At 37.5% G+C, this 20196-nt stretch overlaps 1 protein-coding gene across 15 annotated transcripts in view; it reads left to right on the top strand.

The window, feature by feature from the left end:
• The window catches only part of Enox2 (ecto-NOX disulfide-thiol exchanger 2), a 291296-nt gene that overhangs the window by 104613 nt on the left and 166487 nt on the right, over positions 1–20196 (top strand). For 7 of the 15 annotated variants that reach the window (XM_085838203.1, XM_085838206.1, XM_085838201.1 and 4 more), the window contains one exon: positions 18112–18264. The exons of 3 other annotated variants lie outside the window; for them this stretch is intronic. In XM_085838203.1, the coding sequence (XP_085694329.1) occupies positions 18112–18264 (153 nt within the window). The remainder of the gene's footprint in view (positions 1–18111; positions 18265–20196) is intronic. 5 more of the 15 variants (XM_029472962.2, XM_029472961.2, XM_085838205.1 and 2 more) reach the window with 1 other exon arrangement.

Here is a 20196-nt window from a genome sequence, read left to right as displayed (position 1 = left end):
CAGTATTATAGACACTATCAGAAGTGGCTATGTCAGCATCAACCCTTGTTAAAATTGTGGTGAGTGGTTCATTGTGTTTGCAACAGCCTCCCATAAATCAGCTCCTCCTCTGTTATGGAATAGCTAGTTCAGCTACCAGCAAAGATAAAACAAACTGTGATTTTTCTGTATTTCCAGATATTGAAAGCATTGTAATCTCTGTTAATAAACGTACTAAAACTCTCCTGAGCATCTTGCCGTGCCCCTTTGTCACTTTATCCTTGTCATTGTTGGACATCTGGACTATAGTAGGAACTTACTTCCAGGCCAGAATATTTTGAAAAAAATAAAAGATTGACCAGTCTTAGCTAATTAAAAACAACTAAAACTGTACTGATTTTTACGTCACACACAGGGGCAACTAGGAACGTCCTATAATTGCTTACTCTATGGTGTGCTAAATGACGTAAAACAGTAGTTGATATTCCAATTCTGTGAGGTGACAAGCAATATACAAAATAAACTTGTGTACAATCCACAGTTCAATAAGGTAAGAGGGACTTCAAGTGCTCAGAGAATGCAAATTATAGTGAGGCCCTTACAATGAACACTTTTTCTCAGGGACTTTTTAGTTTTGTTATTCCAGTTACCATCTTTCCTAAATCACACTTGCCAGATCTTACAGCATCCTCTTTCTGCTACAGTAAATAGCAGATCTCTGTGAGTTTTACACACTCTCAAGTTTTCAAGTTCTTTTGAAAACTTTATATATCCTGCTTTATGCCTAATTGATACAGTTTTATGTGTGTTTTTGAAAACCAGTTCTGTGGCTGAATATTGGAAGCTTTTCTTCTATTAATTTATTTCCCTAAACATATATATAGTTTATTTTCTATGGTTTTGACCAGACTATTGAGTTTCACAAAAGCAAATTCTTTTTCCTGTTTTGTCCACTGTAATATATCCAGGACCTTCATGTAGTAATTACTCAACAAATATCAATTAGTTATACAAAAGTAGAATCATACCAAATTTACCTGGTCAGTGTTTGCCAAGATGCCCAAGGCAGCTGTTGCTAAGGAAAAATGAGTACAAGTTATCTCATTTTCCCTACTTGGTTATATGGTGATATTATTTTTCTTGGATTGTCTCTTCAGTACTACAGAATCTGTAAAGATGCAATGTACAAAGTGAAGGTGTCTAATCCTACTGTTGAATAAAAATGACAGTGACTTTTGCAAGTGCATATAGACAAAAAATAGTGGTTAAGAACTTGGGTTTCTGTTTTATATTTTTATTTGTGCCTATTCATTGAAGAAATTATGTGTTCCATTATGATCTTTGCATTCATGAGAAGAGATTACTTTGTTCATACCCATGCCCTCCCATTACTTGCTTTTGGTCACATCTCCTTGCTGCTCCCTTTCTTATTTGCAAATAGTTCCACTTCTTCCTTTCAAGGTCCCCCCCTCTCTCTCTATATATATATATATATATCTGCATATATATTATATATATAGCTTTTAGATCTAAATTCTGTGAGAGAAAACGATGCATCTACAAACATTATATACATATTCATACACATGTATATATGTAAACATCTATTTAAATTTAGATTTGGGGGCTGGGGAGATAGCACAATAAACACAGTGTTTGTCAAACTAGCATAAAGACTCTAGCACCTATGTGAAAAGCTAGTTGCATGTGCTTGTCATTTTTAGTCCTGAGGAGACAGAGACAAGAGAATCCCTAGATATCTCTGGCCATCTCAGTTTGCAGAATTGGCGAGTTCCAGTTTCAATGAGAGACAGTTTCTTGAAAATTAAAGGGTTTGCAAGAGTGGTGTGTTGGTGCATACCATTAATCCCAGAAGTCAGGGGAAAGAGTAAAGCAGAATTCTATGAGTTCCCGGTCTATATAGCAAGTTCAGGATAATCAGGGCTACATAGAGAGACCTTGCCTTAAAAATGTAGCAGTGAGCAGAGACAACATCAGACAACAATGTGCACATGAATGTACACAGGAAGCATAGCCACCACCCATCTTCCACACATTAGATTCATCGCCATCATTGTCCTCCTCCTCATCTTGGTGTATTTTGATTTGTTGTTTCTTGATCTCTGAGGATCTTTTTTCTTATTTTATTGCCTGTTTTTACTTCTTCCTTTGAGAACTTACTGTTCAGTTCATTGCCTTTATATTTATCAGATCATTTAATATTTTGCATGTTTATTTTTATGTCATTTGTCATTTTAAATATTAATTCCTATCTGGTTACAGTAGGCACTTCACTCTGATACTTGTTTCTTTCACCGTACAAAAGGTTTTCATATTTCATACTTTCCTATCCGTGTATTCTTACTATTCTCTCCTGGGTTACTAGGGTCCTTTTCTGTAAGTCCTTGCTTATGTCCCTATTCTGAAGTATTTTTCCTATGTATTTCTGTAGAAAATTTAAAGTTATGTAGCTTTTACTAATGCCTTTTTTGTTGTTTTTTTTAATTGATTTTTATGCTGTGTGAAAGAGATGGAGTTTCATTTTTTAACATATCCTTATTTACTTATTCGGTTTCTCCAGCACCATTTATTGAAGGGGTATTCTTTCTCCAGTGTATGTTTTGGGTACCTCTATTGAAAATCATTTGGTCATATCTGTATAAGTTTTTTTCTGGGTCATCTATTCTACTCCATTATTCAGTGTATTGTTCCAGGTCCATTATTTTATTATTGTTATTGTTGTTACTAAGGCTCTTTGATATAATTTTAGATCGGGTAATGTGGTCACCTCCAGCACTGTTTGAAAAATATCATGTAAATTACTTTATCTATTTGGCATCTTTCATACTTCTATACGAATCTTAAGATTCTTTTTTAAAATTTATTTTTTGGAATTTTTATGGACAATCAATCACATTAAGTTTAAAATCGGGATTAAAACAAGGGTATCCAATCTTTCCACTCTTACATTTCTTTTCATAATGCATTGTTTGTATTAATATTTTAGCATTCCTTAGACCACTAACAGCTCTTATTTTGCACAATACATTATTGAAAGAGTTACACAATTATTTTTAATTGCTTTTGTCTGTACATGGTATTACATTTATTTGGATTTATTTTTTTCAGTAAGTTTTAGAAAATAATTTCTTACTCAGTCATACTTGCTCATAGAAGTGATAGTCTTCAGCAGCAAGAAGAATTACGAAAGTGCCAAATTGGCCTATTGCGAGTGTTCCCCTTCTCACAGAAAGGGACAGGATTAGCCTAAGCTTCAGAAATTTGCTGCTTTTGTCCATGATCCAGAGCATCCCTTCCTTAAAAGAAAATTCATTATAGATGCATAGACATTTATGCAAGCAAAACACCTCTTGACATAAAATAAATCTTAAAATTAAGTCACCTAGCCTTTCTTAAGCCTTTCTCTAAGGCTCCATGTTTAAACTGTGCAAGCTTGCCACCTTTGTTCACTTTATGGAGTAGCTCTTGTGTAGGTGGAAAGAAAAGTTAAAAGCAGTAGTGATCTCTGAATGGAAGTTGTTTTTAGAATACTATTGTGAAACATCAATTTAATTGTAGTGGTGAACGAATACTCCCACTTTTGCAGCTGCTTCATGCTTATCCTCATCTTGTATACAAGTCCCAACTTTTCATTGAATCTGACATGTCAGATTCCGAACATTTGATGATACAGTACACCTCAATGCTGAAGGGCAGGAGCGACAATTCTTTTAAAATAATGTATCTTGCTAGAGGGGAATCTCAGTAGGAAGCAGGTATAGCTATATTGCCATTTGGAGCCAAATCATTTTGTTGACCACAAGGCAGAACGGCAGCAAGCTCAGATGGGAGAACTGTAGTCATTATCCAAAGGTCAGACTTGATAAGCAGACTCTGCTGTTTCTTTCCCTAGCTCCCATATGTCTGGGAGGGACAGTAAGTAGCAGAGGGAGCCAGAAATTTCACTGTCAAAAAGTAGTTAAGTAATTTTCTGCAAACAGTCCTGGTTATATTGTGTGCTGAATGACAGATTTGTATGTCTTCAAGGAGTTCTTAGTCTAAGGAAGTAAGGCAGCTGTAGAAGCTTCAGGCAGATCCAACATCTGTCATGATGCTTGCCTCAATCTAAGCATTCCATAAATGTCACTTGAATGAGTGCACGAGTGAATAGGTGGACAGACATAAAGTAAACGAACAATAACCTTTGAAAGGTAATTCCTTAGAATTAATTTTGTAGAAATCAGAAGCGACATATTGAAAACATTTAGGAATTTAACTAAGTTGTGCTTCTTTCTCCATTTAATATATGATATCTGAACATGGGAAATTCCTATTTACTGTGAGTAATGAATTAGTTTTTCTAATTTGTATAGAAGAGAAAAACAAAACTTAAAATTAGGAGTTGTATCTTTTATATAAAGTCATACCCAAACTAATTACTTTATTATTAGGTTATAAGTTTTACTTAATAATTCATCACGGTTTTAATCTATTTGAATTTTTCCTATCTAGATATCTGGGAGGTAATGTTTCTGCTTTCTCTTTCATCACTGATGAACAATACACCAATTAAAAACCCTTACTCCACAGGTCAGGCAGCATAGTACAAGAGGGAAGCCTTTTAGCAAGAAGATGGGGCTCCAGCTCCTCTGTATTTCATAGCATGCCCTAGCACAAGTTGGTGAACACTTTCTCATCTACAGCTTCCACATCAGCTAACAATTGACAGTTATTCTTTCTCATACCATAGAAATGCTGCAGAAGTAATTGATAAGCTCTAATGAGCCCTAATAATGGCATAATAGAGGAGAAAGGGCTCATTAGACCCCATCCTTAGTGAAGACTTACAAGCACCTAATGGTTTCTCAAGGAGGAAGGGATATTTTCTTTGAAAGTGTAGACACTGATAAGGTGTCAGTGGTTCTGCACGCAACCATAATAACCATATGAAAATCAGTGGGCTACACAGGAATGCATTCACACACACATACACACAGTGGGCGGGGCAGTAGATGATAAAGGAAATCAAGAAAAATGGGAAGGGTATAAGAAAAGGTCATGGGGGGATATGATCAAAGTGTGTTATACATGTTTCATACAAGCATATATAACAAAACTCACCATTGACTATAATATGTTAATCAAAAATATGAAAAATAAGACAATTTCTCATAAAAATTGTATTGTGTACACAGTTTCATAGATTGTAAGAGATTGTTTATACTCCTTAGATAACACTGCTCAGTTAAATACCTTATCTAAATTTCACTTGTTAGTCAGTCCAAATGGCATATACTGTGTACTGCTCTATGTTACACTGAGTAAAATGGACTTGTTTTGTTGATGGGCCCTCATAGCATTTGGCAAGTTCCAAAGTTATTTTTAAAAAAGCTTTGCTGTAATATAATTGTATCTCTTACTAAACTATAAAATAAACATTTATATCTGGAGGATTAGTATTCTTATGAATACAACTCAATTCACTACCTTCCAAAGCCTAACTATGTTTAAAAGCAATAGACAAGCCATTGCTGAAAGGGAGTGCAAATGTTTCACCAAATGTTCAAATCTGATTGTCATGGAAGCACAAGTCCATCTCTGAGAGGAAGACAGCTATTAAGAATGGGCTTTAGAAAGAGATATTTTGTAGATGTGCTAAAATAAGAAACATAAGCTGATTAGGCAAAGTTCCAAAGATTCATTAGTTTATTAAAGTAGATTGAAATGCATGTTTGAGAGATTTAAATAAATTAACCTTTAATGAGTACCCAGGGGCCACGGAAGAAGAATGACAGAGGATTAGGAGGATTCTGTCTGATTGTCACATAATGCACACTGATTAGGGTTTTTTTCTGAATGCTCATTGCTGTATAACAATACTAATAAATAAAAAAGATTAAATCTAAAACATCTCTAGATTGTAATTGTTGCCTCCTCTTATGTGTACACAGATGCCATGGTTGGCTTTAATACCAGTTCTGTATGTTTGGCAGAGTGAGACAGGAATTTTTGTCCTTACATCATTACATTTTGAAATGTCTAGTATGTGAGCAATCCTATATTCCAGTGGGGTAATTTATTCCTACTGTTCTGGACATGCTTTAGCATCTCAGCATTGGACTCTTAATATTAATTGTGGCCAGGATATATTGGTATTTAAATGTCATTAATTTTTTTCTGTGCACCTCCCAAGTTATTGATTATAATTAGAAAAATTCCCAAGGAGGTTCCTTTGTTTGAAGCTGTATTAGGAATGCTTTGATTTTTTTCCTAATGTCCTAACTGTACTCCTATTAAATCCTTAACTGACTGATAAGTACGTTTTGTGTAGGTGGTACTAGGAAGATTTATCAGCCATTTTATTGGAATTTATTTCAGGTTTCTGTTGATGTGTTCCATGTAGCTTTTCCCCCTGAAGTTCAGAACTAGGAGACCCCATTTTTCAGATACTTCACCTAATTTTTCTCCAACCTTTCAGTTCCTCTTCTTTTTGCCACTAACATGTCTTTCTTTCCAAATGATAAACTCTAACAGCCTCACAACTGAGGCAGGTTTAAGCCTACTGCATTTATGCCAGATAACCAACATCATTCCTTGCCTGCTGGAGGTAATGAATGAGCAAAGTTCTAAGTATTTTTCTGGTTTTAATGGAAACCAGAAAATGAAAGACTAGGTAGTAAATTCCCACTTTCTGCCCTCAAATTTAAAAAGGTGTTGTCATTTCTGTGTGTTACAAGAATTCCTTGGTGTGTGTTTAAGCCTTGTCCTGACCATTTTGGTGCCTGTGTGTGTGTGTGTGTATTGGTGTTCTTCAGAAAATTCCTCAAGTAATTTTAATTTGTAGCCATTTTTAAATTATGCTGTGTTAAGAAGTCTTAGCCTGGGAACTAAAGTCTGGGTAAATGTGAAATTGAGAACTGGATTGAAGCAAGTGAAGAGCTGGGAAAATGAAAAGATTATGTGACTTGCTTTTGTTTTTCTTTGCTTTAAAAAAAAACCCACTTGTGTGCCAAAGTTAACTATTGTCATTCAAAAGACCAAAGAAGGGGCCCTTAATAGAATGGATGTAGTAAGTTTTACTTATATGGTAATGATTGGTATCATCCTTGTATCCTAGTTGTGGGGTTGGGCTCCTGAGCCTTGGATCATTCTGATTTTATTTCCTCCTTTCCCCATCATCCTAGGCACTTGCCCAGTTTGCACAAATCTTTACTTGTAAATGTACCTAATTTAAATCTGTTTCCCAAAGATGTTTCCTTAAGTCCAAGGAGAGGACTCTTATAAAAACATAAAATGAAAATCACAAGGGAAGCTGGAGATAGCTTCTATTAAGGAAGAAATAACAATGAAAATGACCTTCAAATGCAGAGTAACACCTTGACTTTGGGGACTCACTACCACCCCAGTGACATTAGTTGGACTTAGGTGTTTAGCTCTGTTCAACCATTGCTATTTTAAAGACACTTTTGGAAAGTTACTGTGCTTTTTCAGTCACACTTTGTTTGGAATAATAGTTTTATCTATTTAATTGAATCGATTGCTACACAGCAATCTGCTACACACCTACTGCCTCTGGGGTACCACATATTCTTAGATGTGAAAAATTTAGGCAGTGTTTAAATCATATCTCCTATGATAGAATGATTCTAAATCCTATCCAGTTTTTTTTTTTTTCTGCAGACACTCTTAAGTTGAAAATGTTCATGGAATTGAATTCAACGGTAGCATACTGTTTCAATCCATCCCTCACTTTGCAATCTCCTTGGAGCCCCAGTTTTCTCTGTCAACTGTCTCAGAGCATCTCCTGAAATGATTTTACTTTAAAGTTAAAGATGATTATAGTGCCTCTTCTCCAGTAGACAATTATATTGCTGTATTCTTTGGCAGGACGAAAAGCAACATAGTATTATTTTTTTCAAGTTTTCTTTGAGTATCATTAAAAGAATTGTCAGTTTATTCCAGCATAGTATAATAACAAAAAGACACCTGCTATAAAAGGCGATGTTTTCTAATAAGACCATTGGGAGAAGTTGTGAAGAGGAGAGAAGGAAAAAAGTTGAAAAGAGAGCAAAGGAATTTATTAAATATTACTATCCTTCAAAGACACCCTTGTTGGTGAATGCTACACAGAAAATAAACTAAGTCTACAACCTATTATTAAAATGTTTTTTCTTCTCCTTAGTCCAATAGTTTATTCTGCCTCTTACAATATTATACTTTTTCTTCTGGATGAATTTATATCTTCTGACAGGCTTCGTTAGGAATACATAATAAAGGTCAAGTATAAGCCATTTGCTGTTATTTCTTGGCAGCCTTTATCCCAAGGTAAATAGAGATGGGAGCAGCTCTATTTTGCAGCATAGCCATATGGATATGACTCTCAACGAAATGTACTTTTTCTCATACTGATTACCACAAAGATTGAACTTTTTATTATGTTTGTTTGATGTGAGCATGATGCATGTCAGGGCATGCCTGCAGTGGTGAGAGGATAACTTTCAGGATTGGGTTCTTTTCTTTGCACTGTGGGTATCAGGAATTGAACTGAGGTCATCAGCTTTCCAAATCAAGCACATTTCCCCCTCACTGAGCCAGCTTGCTAACTTAGGGTGTAATAGTTCAAGATTTTCAATATTTCAAGAGATTTTAGTAGAATTGTTTCAGATTTCTCTTTTCTCCAACCCAAGATCCAATGAGACACTACTCCCAGATAATTCTTCTTTATAAATATCTCTGAAACACATCCATTTCTTTCCATCCTACAGATCCATTTTACTGAGTTCCCGCTACTGCTATATTTCCACAGGTTGGCTGTTGTCTTCCTAATTTGTCTGTCTACCTTTAGTTCGTTCTAGTTTTCCTTATATCCTCCATCCTAGTATCAGATGACATAGATTAAATGTTAGAGTGCCCACCTAGAACACACACAAACATCCACAGCGAAGTCTCATGTCATGCCGTGATATAAATGCTCCATGAAGAGAGCCTGCGAGGTTAAGTGAAACATCACTGAAAAGGTGACATCTCTGTGTGGTTTAGAAAGGCAAGTAACACTCTCCAAGTGGAGAGAAGGAAAATTCATTTTCAAGCAGGGAATGTTTATACAGTAGTACAGGGACATGAATGTGGCTAGCATGTTTGATGAATTTTGAGAGTTAGATGCAAATAACACAGGGTCCTTAGGGAAAGTAGGAGTTGAACTAATGCACGATTCAGGCCAGATTACATATAAGCTGGCCTGCCCTTCTGCCTGTTATCTCCTTGAGGAAAGAAATTATCTATCACATAGTAAACTCCTCAGGACTTGCATACCGATGGGCACATATCGGTATTGTTTTAATGAATTAGTTGAATAAGAAGGGAGATACTGGGTCCATATTAATTCATTAGCTCATCCATTCCTGTACATATTGACGACCTCAACTAGACATCATGCCAGAACAAAATTAATTTTCGACTTCTTTTATATAACAGCAGTAGTCCTACTTACTTCAAACATAAAGTTGCTCTTTTTTACAAGCTTCTCTTAATAAAGTTATGCTGCCTTCCCAAGAGGCAGAGTCTAGCTTCTGCAGCAGTGAATTTGACTTCTGCTCCGGCAGAGGCTTTACTAAAGGAGTTAATCACTTGTCAGCCCCTGTATTGATGATACTCATGAGATGAAATAGTTATAGGGGAGGTATAGAGCTCTAAAGATGCATTAGTATATTATAGGAACCTGTGTTCTTTCCTGTGTGTTTAATTTCACAGTCAATAAGAGCCCTTTATCATACATATTTGAAAAATGAATCCAAAAGGTGATGAAACATAAGGAATGTGGAAAGCATAACTCCAGAACATCAGTGAGACAGTGTAGCAAAAGGAAGAGGGGAGTAGGAAGGAGCATGGAAACGGAGATTTACATTTTTTGAACATGTAAATGAAGATTTACCATATTTCTGCAGTTCTATCTTTCAGGAATGCTAAATCACAAACTCATCATTGGTTAATTAGAAGGTAATTAAAATTGCAGCACAGTGATTGGATAAATAGTTAATGATAGCTGAGTGAAAGGAGGAAATCTGGTGAAATTCATGTATATATTTTTGGGAAACCCAACATTCAGATGTTTTTCATGCAGTACATTTCTCAGAAAGGATACAAATATCCCTCTAGTAAAAGTTGATAAAATTAACTCTCCAAAGATCAGAATTCCAGCTCTCACTCTCCTTTTCACAGTGTCTTACACTGAAATACAGGTTTATCTGACAGCACATCCAAGTTTCATTCACTCACAGCATGAGAAATGATTTTTCTGCAAGTTGTTTACAACTTATTTACTGGCATCTTAAGAATCTATTACAGGAAATTGGTGTTCTCTGTGTATTGTAACTGTTCCTATTGAAAGGGTAGGCTTAGCCTCGGCTCCCAACCAGATCTAGCTGATGAGCTAGTTTGCAAAACCATAGACATAGGTTTTGCAGCAACTGTGCTTGCTTTTGATAATTGCCCCAGCTTTATGAAATCAATCAGCCTGAAGGTAAGAACTCATTACAGATCTGACGAGGTAGACTCCAATTTCAATACTAAAACAACTCTTTGTCCTCGGGCTCAGAAATCTGCAATTATTTATTTTATTGTGACAGAGAAACCCATAATACATTACGTGGGAGCACATTCACTGGCAAGAACTAAACAGATAACCTAATGGTCAGGGTGTTAAGAACCTGCCTTTTCCTGTCATTCAGTTGGAAAATTAGCCAACAAGAACTGCAGCATGGCTTAAAGCCAACTCAAAGCCGGGACTGATGAATCATCATCTTTCTCTACCAGCTCCCAAAGATGTGGTGAGAACAGAGACTGTTATAACTGTTCCTGAGGGCTAAATTACAGCAAACTTTGGACCATTCTTCTCCATTCCTCTGAGGAATGCCAGACTTAATCCTAAAGAAAATGATAGATTGCCTATCTACCATCTGTCACTGTGAACTGTTCTATCAAATCAAAAAAAAATTGAACCTTGTTTTCATTGAGTAATGTGATTTTGCTGTGTTTCCCCGGCATTAAATTGTATAGAGGGAAAGAGTTCTGAAGCATTCTTCTTCTTAAAGTTAGAAATCTATATTTGCTTTTCCTACTCATGAAACTTAAACACATTAATGGCTTTAGTTCAGACATTCTCAAATAATTCACCATTACCAGGCCTAGTAGATGCCATTCTGACAGGAAAAAAAAAACACAGAGAAACCCGAAGTTAGGGAAAATATGATTTTAGAGAATTGATCCTTGTTCATCACAGCTCCAGTACCTCGCCAGTGTTCCAGTAGTACAGCATCCTTCTTGAAGATACCACTTACTACAGTGTTGGGAAGAGGAATTTCAGCTGTAATTTATTCTTGCATTTTGTAAAGTCCAAAGTGATAAGAGGAGTGGTCTAAAGATATTCCAAGCAAAGAATAGTCACTATTCCAGTATTCTTTATTAATGATTTACTTTTATAGTTATGCATTACCTGAAAAAAATGGACTAGGAGAGTAGACAGCTAACATCTCCCAATCCTTAAACAGTCTGGAGGCTTAGGATCCACAATATAAAATATTACAAATATTCCTAATTAATTTGTGAGACAAATTCATATAAATTCCTGATTGAGTAACTATGCTAGTTACTTTTCCTGTTGTTATGACAAAATAGTTGACCAAACACAACTGAAGGAAGACATTGTTTTTTTTGTCTAAGGGTTGGAATTTGCAATCCGCCACAATGGAGAAGGTGTGGGACATCCATAGAAAGTGCCTGATCTTTTCGCATATATAGTCAGGAAGCATTGAGAAATGAGTGATGCTACTCTACTCTGTTTCCCCTTTTTATTCAGTGCAGAGTCATAGACCATGTAATTACTCTGCTCACACTTCAGGGCAAGTCTCCCTTCATCAGTTGAACCTGTCCCGAAATTCCCTCACACATATTCTCAGAGGTTTGTCTCCATGCTTGTTCTAAATCTCATCAAGTTAACAATCCAGGTAAAGCATCCGAAGCACTTTTCCGTGTTTGATATGACCAGACCTTAAGTGATTGTTGTCCCTCTAATAGTTAATATTGATTGGCAACATCTCAGGATCTAAAAGCAGCAAGGGGGTGAGCATGCCAGTGAGGGGTTATATAAATTAGAGCAATTGAGGTGGGAAGAGCCTTCTAAAGACACTGGTCAATGCAGATTTCACTGGCTGGCATCCAGGACTTCATAAAAAGGAGAAGGAAGCTGACTAACAGCATTCAGCACTCTGCTGCCTCATGAACTGTGAGTCAAAATAAACAGTTTCTTCTTAACGTTGGTGTTGTTGGGTCTCTTGTCCTAGCAACACATAAAATAACTAATATAGTCCCATTTAATTTTCTTCATGTCCCAATAAGGGAGAGGCATTGCTATTCCTGTTGTTAAATTCAGAACTAGAAGAGATAAGATGACTTCTCAAGCACCTTATGAAAGACACACTTAATGACTGGGACACTGGGCACAATTGATGGATACTGGTTCAAGTTCAGTTCTAACTATGCAATAGCAGGGTCCTTTGGTACTTTCTGTAATGATTGGGATGTTCTGTCTATGCTATCTGTTATCACACTCCAGAGCTACAAATGGCTGATGAGTTCTTTAAATATGACCAGTGCTACTGGAGTTTTCATGCTATTCCATTCTTAGTTCATTCAAACTTAAGTCACAATAGCTACATGTATCTTATGCCTATTGTAATAGAAAACAAATTTTTAGAATCTTGTTTTTAAACTATATTTTCATGAAGCACTATGATTCATGTATGAAGAAATGATTCATAAGTGCAATTTCTTTTGTGATGTTTTGTTATATTGGAGTCTTAGACAATTGAAAGACCATTTTGGCTTGCAGAAGTAGATAATGGTGTTGTGCAGAAACATGGGCCACTAGTCAGTTTTCCAACCCTGTGACAAAAGTACTCCAAAGGCTCATGCTCTAAGATCAACAGTTGATAAATGGGACCTCATGAAACTGGAAAGCTTCTGTAAGGCAAAGGACATAGTCGATAAGACAAATTGGCAATCTACAGATTGAGAAAAAAAAATCTTCACTAACCCCACATCTGATAGAGGGCTAATATCCAAAATAAAGAATGCAAGAAGTTAATCACCAAAACACGAAACAAATCAATAAAAAAAATGGGGTATAGAACTGAACCAAGAATTCACAACTGAGGAATCTCAAATGGCTGAGAAGCACCTAAGGAAATGTTCAAAGTCCTTAGTGATCAGAGAAATGCAAATCAAAATGACCCTGAGATTCCACCTTACACTAGTCAGAATGTCTAAGATCAAAACCTCAGGTGACAAAAGTTGGAGAGGATGTGGAGAAAGAGGAACACTCCTCCATTGCTGGTGGGATTGCAAACTGCTACAACCACTCTGGAAATCAATCTGGAGGTTCCTCAGAAAATTGGAAATAGATCTACCTGAAGACCCAGCTATACTACTCTTAGGAATATACCCAAATGATGACCCACCATGCCACAGGGGCACGTGTTTCACTATGTTAATAGTGGCCTTATTTGTGATAGCCAGAAGCTGGAAACAACCTAGATATCCCACGACAGAAGAATGGACACAGAAAAATGTGGCTCATTTACACAATGGCATACTACTCAGCTATTAAAAACAAGCACATCCTGAGTTTTCAGGCAAATAGATGGAACTAGAGAATATTATCCTGAGTGAGGTAACTTAGACCCAAAAGGACATGCATGGTATATACTCACTAATAACTGGAGATTAGGCAAAAAAAAATGTACAGAATACCCAAGATACAGTCCACAGAACTCAAAAAGGTCAACAAGATGAAGTGCCCAAGTGAGGATGCCTTAGTCCCACTTGGGAGAGAGAAGAAAGCACTCACAAGTCGGGGTGGAGGGACCAGGGAGTTGAAGTGGACGCGGAGTAAGTGGGGAGTAAGAGGGAGAGGGGAACCTGATCTGGTACTGGGTGAAGGAAAATGACTGAAGCCCTGAGGGCCAGTAGAAAGAATGGAAACAGGCAACCTCAGGAAATAGGAGGTTGGGGGATCCCCCAGAATGTATGAGAGATCTGGGAGGTGAGAGACTCCCAGGATTCAAAGGGAGAGAACTTAGATGAAATGCTCAACAGTAGGGAGAGGGAACTTTTAGAGCCCACCTCCAGCAGGAAGACAGGACATCAAGTGAGGAATGGGGTTGCCATTCCACAGTCACAACTCTGACCCATAATTGTTCCTGTCTGAAAGAATTACAGGGATGGAAATGGAGAGGAGCCTGAGGAAAAGAAGGTCCAGTGACAGGCCCAAAGTGGGGTGCAGCTCAATGGGAGGTCCCAAGGCCTGACACTATTACTGAGGTTATGGAGCACTCACAAAAAGGGAGCTATCATGACTGCCCTCTGAAAGACCCAACAAGCAGCTGAAAGAGTCAGATGCAGATATTTACACCCAACAATGGACAGAAGCAGCTGATCCCTGTGGTTGAATTAGGGAAGGCTGAAAGAACCTGAGGAGTTACAGAGAAAACGTGTGGAGCACAGACAGAAGGAACGACCATCCAGAGACTGCCCCACCTGGGGATCCTTCCCACATACCACCACCAAACCCAGACACTATTGCAGATGCCAACAAGCGCTTGCTGACAGAACCTGATATAGCTGTCTCCTGAGAGGTTCTCCCAGTACCTGACAAATACAGAGGTGGATGCTTACAGTCAACCATTGGACAGAGCACAGGGTCCCCAATGAAGGAGCTAGAGAAAGGACCCAAGGAGCTAAAGGGGTTTGCAGCCCCATAGGAGGAACATCAATATGAAGTAACCAGTACCCCCAGAGCTCCCAGGGACTAAACCACTAACCAGAGAAAACACATAGTGGGACTCATGGCTCCAGCTGCATATGTAGCAAAGGATGGCCCAGTCGTTCATCAATGGGAGGAGAGGCCCTTGGTTCTGTGAAAGCTCTATGCCCCAGTATAGGGGAATGCCAGGGACAGGAAGCTGGAGTGGGTGGGCTGGTGAGCAGGGGGAGGGGGAGGAAATAGGGGGTTTTCAGAGGGGAAACCAGGAAAGGGGGTAACATTTAAAATGTAAACAAAGAAAATATCTAATAAAAAGAATAAAAAAAAAAACTAAAGAGAAAGGCGATCCTGTAGGAGGTCCAGCAGTCTTAATTAATCTAGACCCCCTCGATCTTTCAAACACTAGGCCAACAAACAGACAGCATACATCAGCTGATAGGAGGCCCCCAACACACGTATAGTAGAGGACTGCCGGGTCTGTGTTCAGTCATAGATGATGCACCTAACCCTCAAGAGACTGGAGGCCTCAGGGAGTTTAGAGGTCAGGTGGGGTGGGGTGTGAGGACATCCACGTGGAGACAGGGGGTGGGGAGGAGGTGTGGGATGTGGAGCAGTCAGAGTGTGGATGGCGGGGACAGGGAATGGAATATGGCGTGTAAAAATAAATAAAAAAACAAAACATGAAAACAGGAATGAGAAAGGTGAGTGAGGAAGGCAGTCTGTGGTTTGGGATCAGATCACATTTACATCAACTTCCTCACCTTACATTTCCTCAATATGAAAGATTTAAAATTTGAAATCAACATTATAATAGTTTTGGTCAAGTTTTATTGACCTTACCATGTCCATTCAGTCTCAGCGCAGAAGCCATAGCCTTGACCTGGGTAGAAGCAAAGAGTGGGAAAGCAGTGCCATAGATCAAACAATTCAAGAATATATTATACATACATACATACATACACATGTACATGTAAATATATATATATATATACATATATACATATATATCTATTCACACATATATTTTGTGTATTCAGCATTAACTATGGGCCAGTCAGATGTGATCTGGTTTTATATTTTTACCAGTCCTGGGACTTGGGTGTTCTTACTAGCTTCCATTTATATATCATGGCTCAGAGGTTCTGTCAACAACTTTGCCATCTACTTCATAAACATGGAAATGGACTAATGTATTATTCTTAAAATTATCAAAGACAAGACAAAATAATAAAGAATCTTATGATTAACAGCCACTAATCAGAGCATCCTAATCTCTGAGAATTTCTTTTAATCAGTATTTTACCCATCCTGTAGGATATTACTCAAATGATGAAGTTGCATTTAAAATCTAATTATTTTAAGTAATGTTGCTTCAATCAGCATTAGAACTTTTCAGTTGTGGCGTTAATTCATGATTATCATCTGCCAAGGCTTTAATCACTTGGCTTAATATAATGAACTACCTGCCTCCACTTGTTGAGGGTAAATGAATCCATTCAATATTCACTATGTATTACTGTGCTAGCTATAAAGGGGTACAATTGTGGGATACAGAGTCCTCATCGGAAGAACTTTTAATTTGATAAGGAAAATCTTTCATTCATTTATAATTAAATAATTGCCACACATACCTATTTTTTTATTCTCTGCAACAACCTTGTGCAGTGTTATCATTCCCTTTGTGCAGATTGCGAGACTAGGGCTAAGAGATTGGATGGCTTGCCAGTCCTATCTAACTAGTGAAGGAAACGGAGGATTTGCACTCTCCCTTTGTCAGAGCATTCTGTTTCCCTTAGAACTTGATCTGATCAGAACTCTAATGCAGAATGAAATGCTAAGAGAAATGTAGGACTCATACCCAGTCACTTCAGTGTGATTGCACACCCACACTACTGCTTCCACAGTTTGTTTCTTTTTTCTATGATTTTTCATTCTAGTCATAATGCATAACTAATAGGACACAGAGAGGATGTAGCAAACAGTTAACTTAAGGCATAGAAGCAAGTTGGATTGTTTCATATAGTTATTTACATGTTGTAAGTGAAGAATGTTTGGCAAGTCCCAAAGGACACTTAATGGAATTCTTCCTAATGTAGTCTAGTTGCCAGGGAAAGAAATATTACCTTTTATATGGTCTGAAATCATTTACAAAAAGATATATATTAGAAAAAATAATGTAAAAGCATTTTGCTCAGCATTCCTTTTACTGAGATTTTTGCTGACCTTTAGCTGACTATCTTCCAACATATTTTTTGTTATTATGTTTTACAAGGTTGTCTCAAGAATTGTACAATGATGGGTCAAGAAATATTTAGAGGTTAAAAGCAATTAACCAAATCACACCATCCTGATTTCCCTTTTGATAGGTAATAGTGGATAAAAGGCTTGTAAGAAATATATTTACTTAGGGCCTTGGCAAAGCTTTTCTTCCCATATTTCATGAAATGTTAATTGAAGTACTGCTGCTGGAGTTAGAACTTGTCTCTACCCCACCCCCTCCACTTTAGATGTGTCTAAGCAGATGGGTCTAATGCTTCTATCTGCATCATTTCAACAAACCTCATAACAAAATAATAGAAAAGATATTACTGGATAATTCAAAAATTCAAAGCTAACCCTTTTCAAAGAAAAGTGAACCCTACTACAGAAACATCTTTTTTTTTTTTTTAAAAAAAAGCTTTTGTTTATTTATTCGTTTGTTTGTTTGTTTCAGATGAAGTTTTCCTATGTAGTCTAGGTGGCGTCAAATTTCTGTATTTCTATGATAGCCTTACCTCCATGGCCGAGTAGCTTGGTGTATAGGCAGAGACCACTGCATCCAGGTAGTCCTGCAGTTTTTGTTTTTGTTTTTTAATATTGACAGGTTTTATTGTTGATTTAGTATCAGAAATATTTATAAAACTTGAGGGATCTGATTTAAGGTTAGTCTTTTTTTATATACTTTTTTTTTATTACATATTTTCTTCAATTACATTTCCAATGTTATCCCAAAGTCCCCCTTCCCTCCTCCCCCACTTCCCTACCCACCCATTCCCATTTTTTTGGTCCTGGCGTTCCCCTGTACTGGGGCATATAACTTTTGCAAAAGTGAGAGGAGTCTAGCATGACAGACAAATGGCTATCTTATATTGTAGTTCTGATCTTGTCAACAACTCTGGAAGACTCACAGAGGGCAACTCTCTTTAAGGATTGCCCTCTTTACACCAAGACTCTCTTAAAGCTGAAACAGTCCCCCTGGGGGCTCCTGTCCTGAAGCCTGGGGATGACCCCACTCCTTATAGAGTCTGGACTTTGGATTTCTTTTTCTCCTTTAGGATTGAACCAGCTGCCCTTTGACCCTGCCAACAACAACGAACCCCTGCAGTTTGGTAGTGCCAGTGGCCCTCTGGTTCCAGAAGGCCTCATTGAGAATGGAGGGGAATCAAGCAAGAAAAGAAAGAGAACAAATCCTCCTTCAGGTAAGCTAGGTAATGCACTTTCCTGAGTCAGTACTACTGAGTCATTTGCCCATCGTGCCATAGGTTGTGGACACTATGCTAGGCCTTGTACAAATTTCAGAAAGAAGTCAGAGTCCCTTGCCCTTTTCACCATGAGAAGGAGTCACACACTAATATTATCATGAGTGTTGTTATGGCAAATGTGTGCAAGAAAGAAAAGCAGAAATAAGGGATGTTTTGATTAACTTTCAGAGATTAAGGAAGGTTTTATAGCATAAATGACATCTTTGCCAGATCTCTGAAGAATTGGTAGATTTGAAGCAGGAGGAGGTAAAGAATTGTGATTTTAATAGAAAAGGGATCATATACTTGAACAACTATTTCCCTACCCACTTGCCTTTTTATGAACATGGGTCAGGATACTTTATTTCTAAATTAGATAATTACATATATATCAATATATCCAATCCAACACCTCTCCAATGTACATTACATTGATGTTATTTTGAGACCATATTTCACTGTGTAGCATAAGCTAGCTTCCAAATGACCTTCCTGCCTCAGTGACTGAGTTGTATGATTAAGAGGTTGCACCTTCTTACCAGGCCTCACATGTCTATTTCGTCTCTTAGCATTCCTCACAATGCCTGAGGAACCGATTTTCCAAATCCATTACAACAGCACAATGTATTATTAGCATTTCCTGCAGTCCTTTCCTCATTCCTCTTTCTCACTGGCATGTCATCTGAAATTTCTCTAAACACGAGAGAACAACAGGAAAAACCAATATTAACTGACCATTTGCTATGTCAGGTTTCATTATTTTATTGCTTTGTTATTCATTTAAAAGTGGGTCAGACATCTACCAAAGATATTGGGGTGGGCCTCATAGGCATGTTTATAGGTTTATTTTTATCTAATTTTTTACTCTTTTATTTTCAGCTTGTGAAACCAAGTATGTTTGTAAACACAGTATCATTTTCTGTCTCTTAGATCATAGTCAAGTTGTTTGCTAAATATATGTTTGGAAAATAAAAGCACAGCATAAATATTGCATGTGTGGAACCCTTAATAAAGGACAGAGTTCTTTTTTTGTAGAGCCCAGGTGGCTTCTAACTCTGGAGATAGCTCGCACCTCTCTCTCCCTCTCTCTCCCTCTCTCTCCCTTTCTCTCTCTCTCTCCCCCTTCCCTCCCTCTCCCCCCTCTCCCTTTCTCTCCCTCCCTCTCTCCCTCTCCCTTCCTCTCCCTCTTCCCTCCCTCCCCCTCTCCCCCTCTCCCTCTCTCTCTTCCTCCTTTTCTCTCTCTCCTTCCCTCCCTGCCTCCCTCTCTCTCTCCTTTCTTCCTCTCACCTGAGTATGATTTCCTTAGCTTCTCTTAGTTTCCCTTTGCTTCACAAGAAGCAGAAATGATACTAAAGCCTACTTTAAAGGATTGTGAGATAAAGTCGTTAAGATGATGTGGATGGCATTTAATGTCATATCTACACATAATAAACCACTTTAATAAAATGCTATTATTTTCTTATATGATATGATCTTCATCTTTTAAAGCATCAGTATATTTCACCTTTCAGGGTTATATATTGTAGATACAAATTATGCCTCTCTTGGTGTATGTGTGTTTGTGAACTTATTTGTCTTTTTGAAACATGGTCAACATAATTTAATTTTCCTTGATCATTTAGGTACATCATCAGTTATTTCCTACACTTTAATATTCCTATTAAAGTTTTCAAAGTTTACTAGGAAAGATTATACAACTTTTACCTCTATACTTAGCGTTGGTTATATTAAATTTCTAGTTGTTACAGCTTCATTTATAGAAGGCTTGTTTCTTTTCTTCTATCTGCAGGCACTTATTTCTTTCAGTGTTCCTTTAGCAACTCTTTGTCTAGTTACTTGCTGAACTTTGAAACAAACAAAAAGTCTTTAACAAACTACCCAGCTTTCTAAGTTCATTTG

The sequence above is a fragment of the Mus caroli genome, unplaced genomic scaffold, assembly GCF_978045245.1.
Source record: "Mus caroli unplaced genomic scaffold, Mus_caroli_1 scaffold_5, whole genome shotgun sequence".
NCBI lineage: Eukaryota > Metazoa > Chordata > Mammalia > Rodentia > Muridae > Mus > Mus caroli.
Note: the sequence above shows the minus strand (reverse complement) of the source record. Positions and strands in the feature narration are given on the sequence as shown.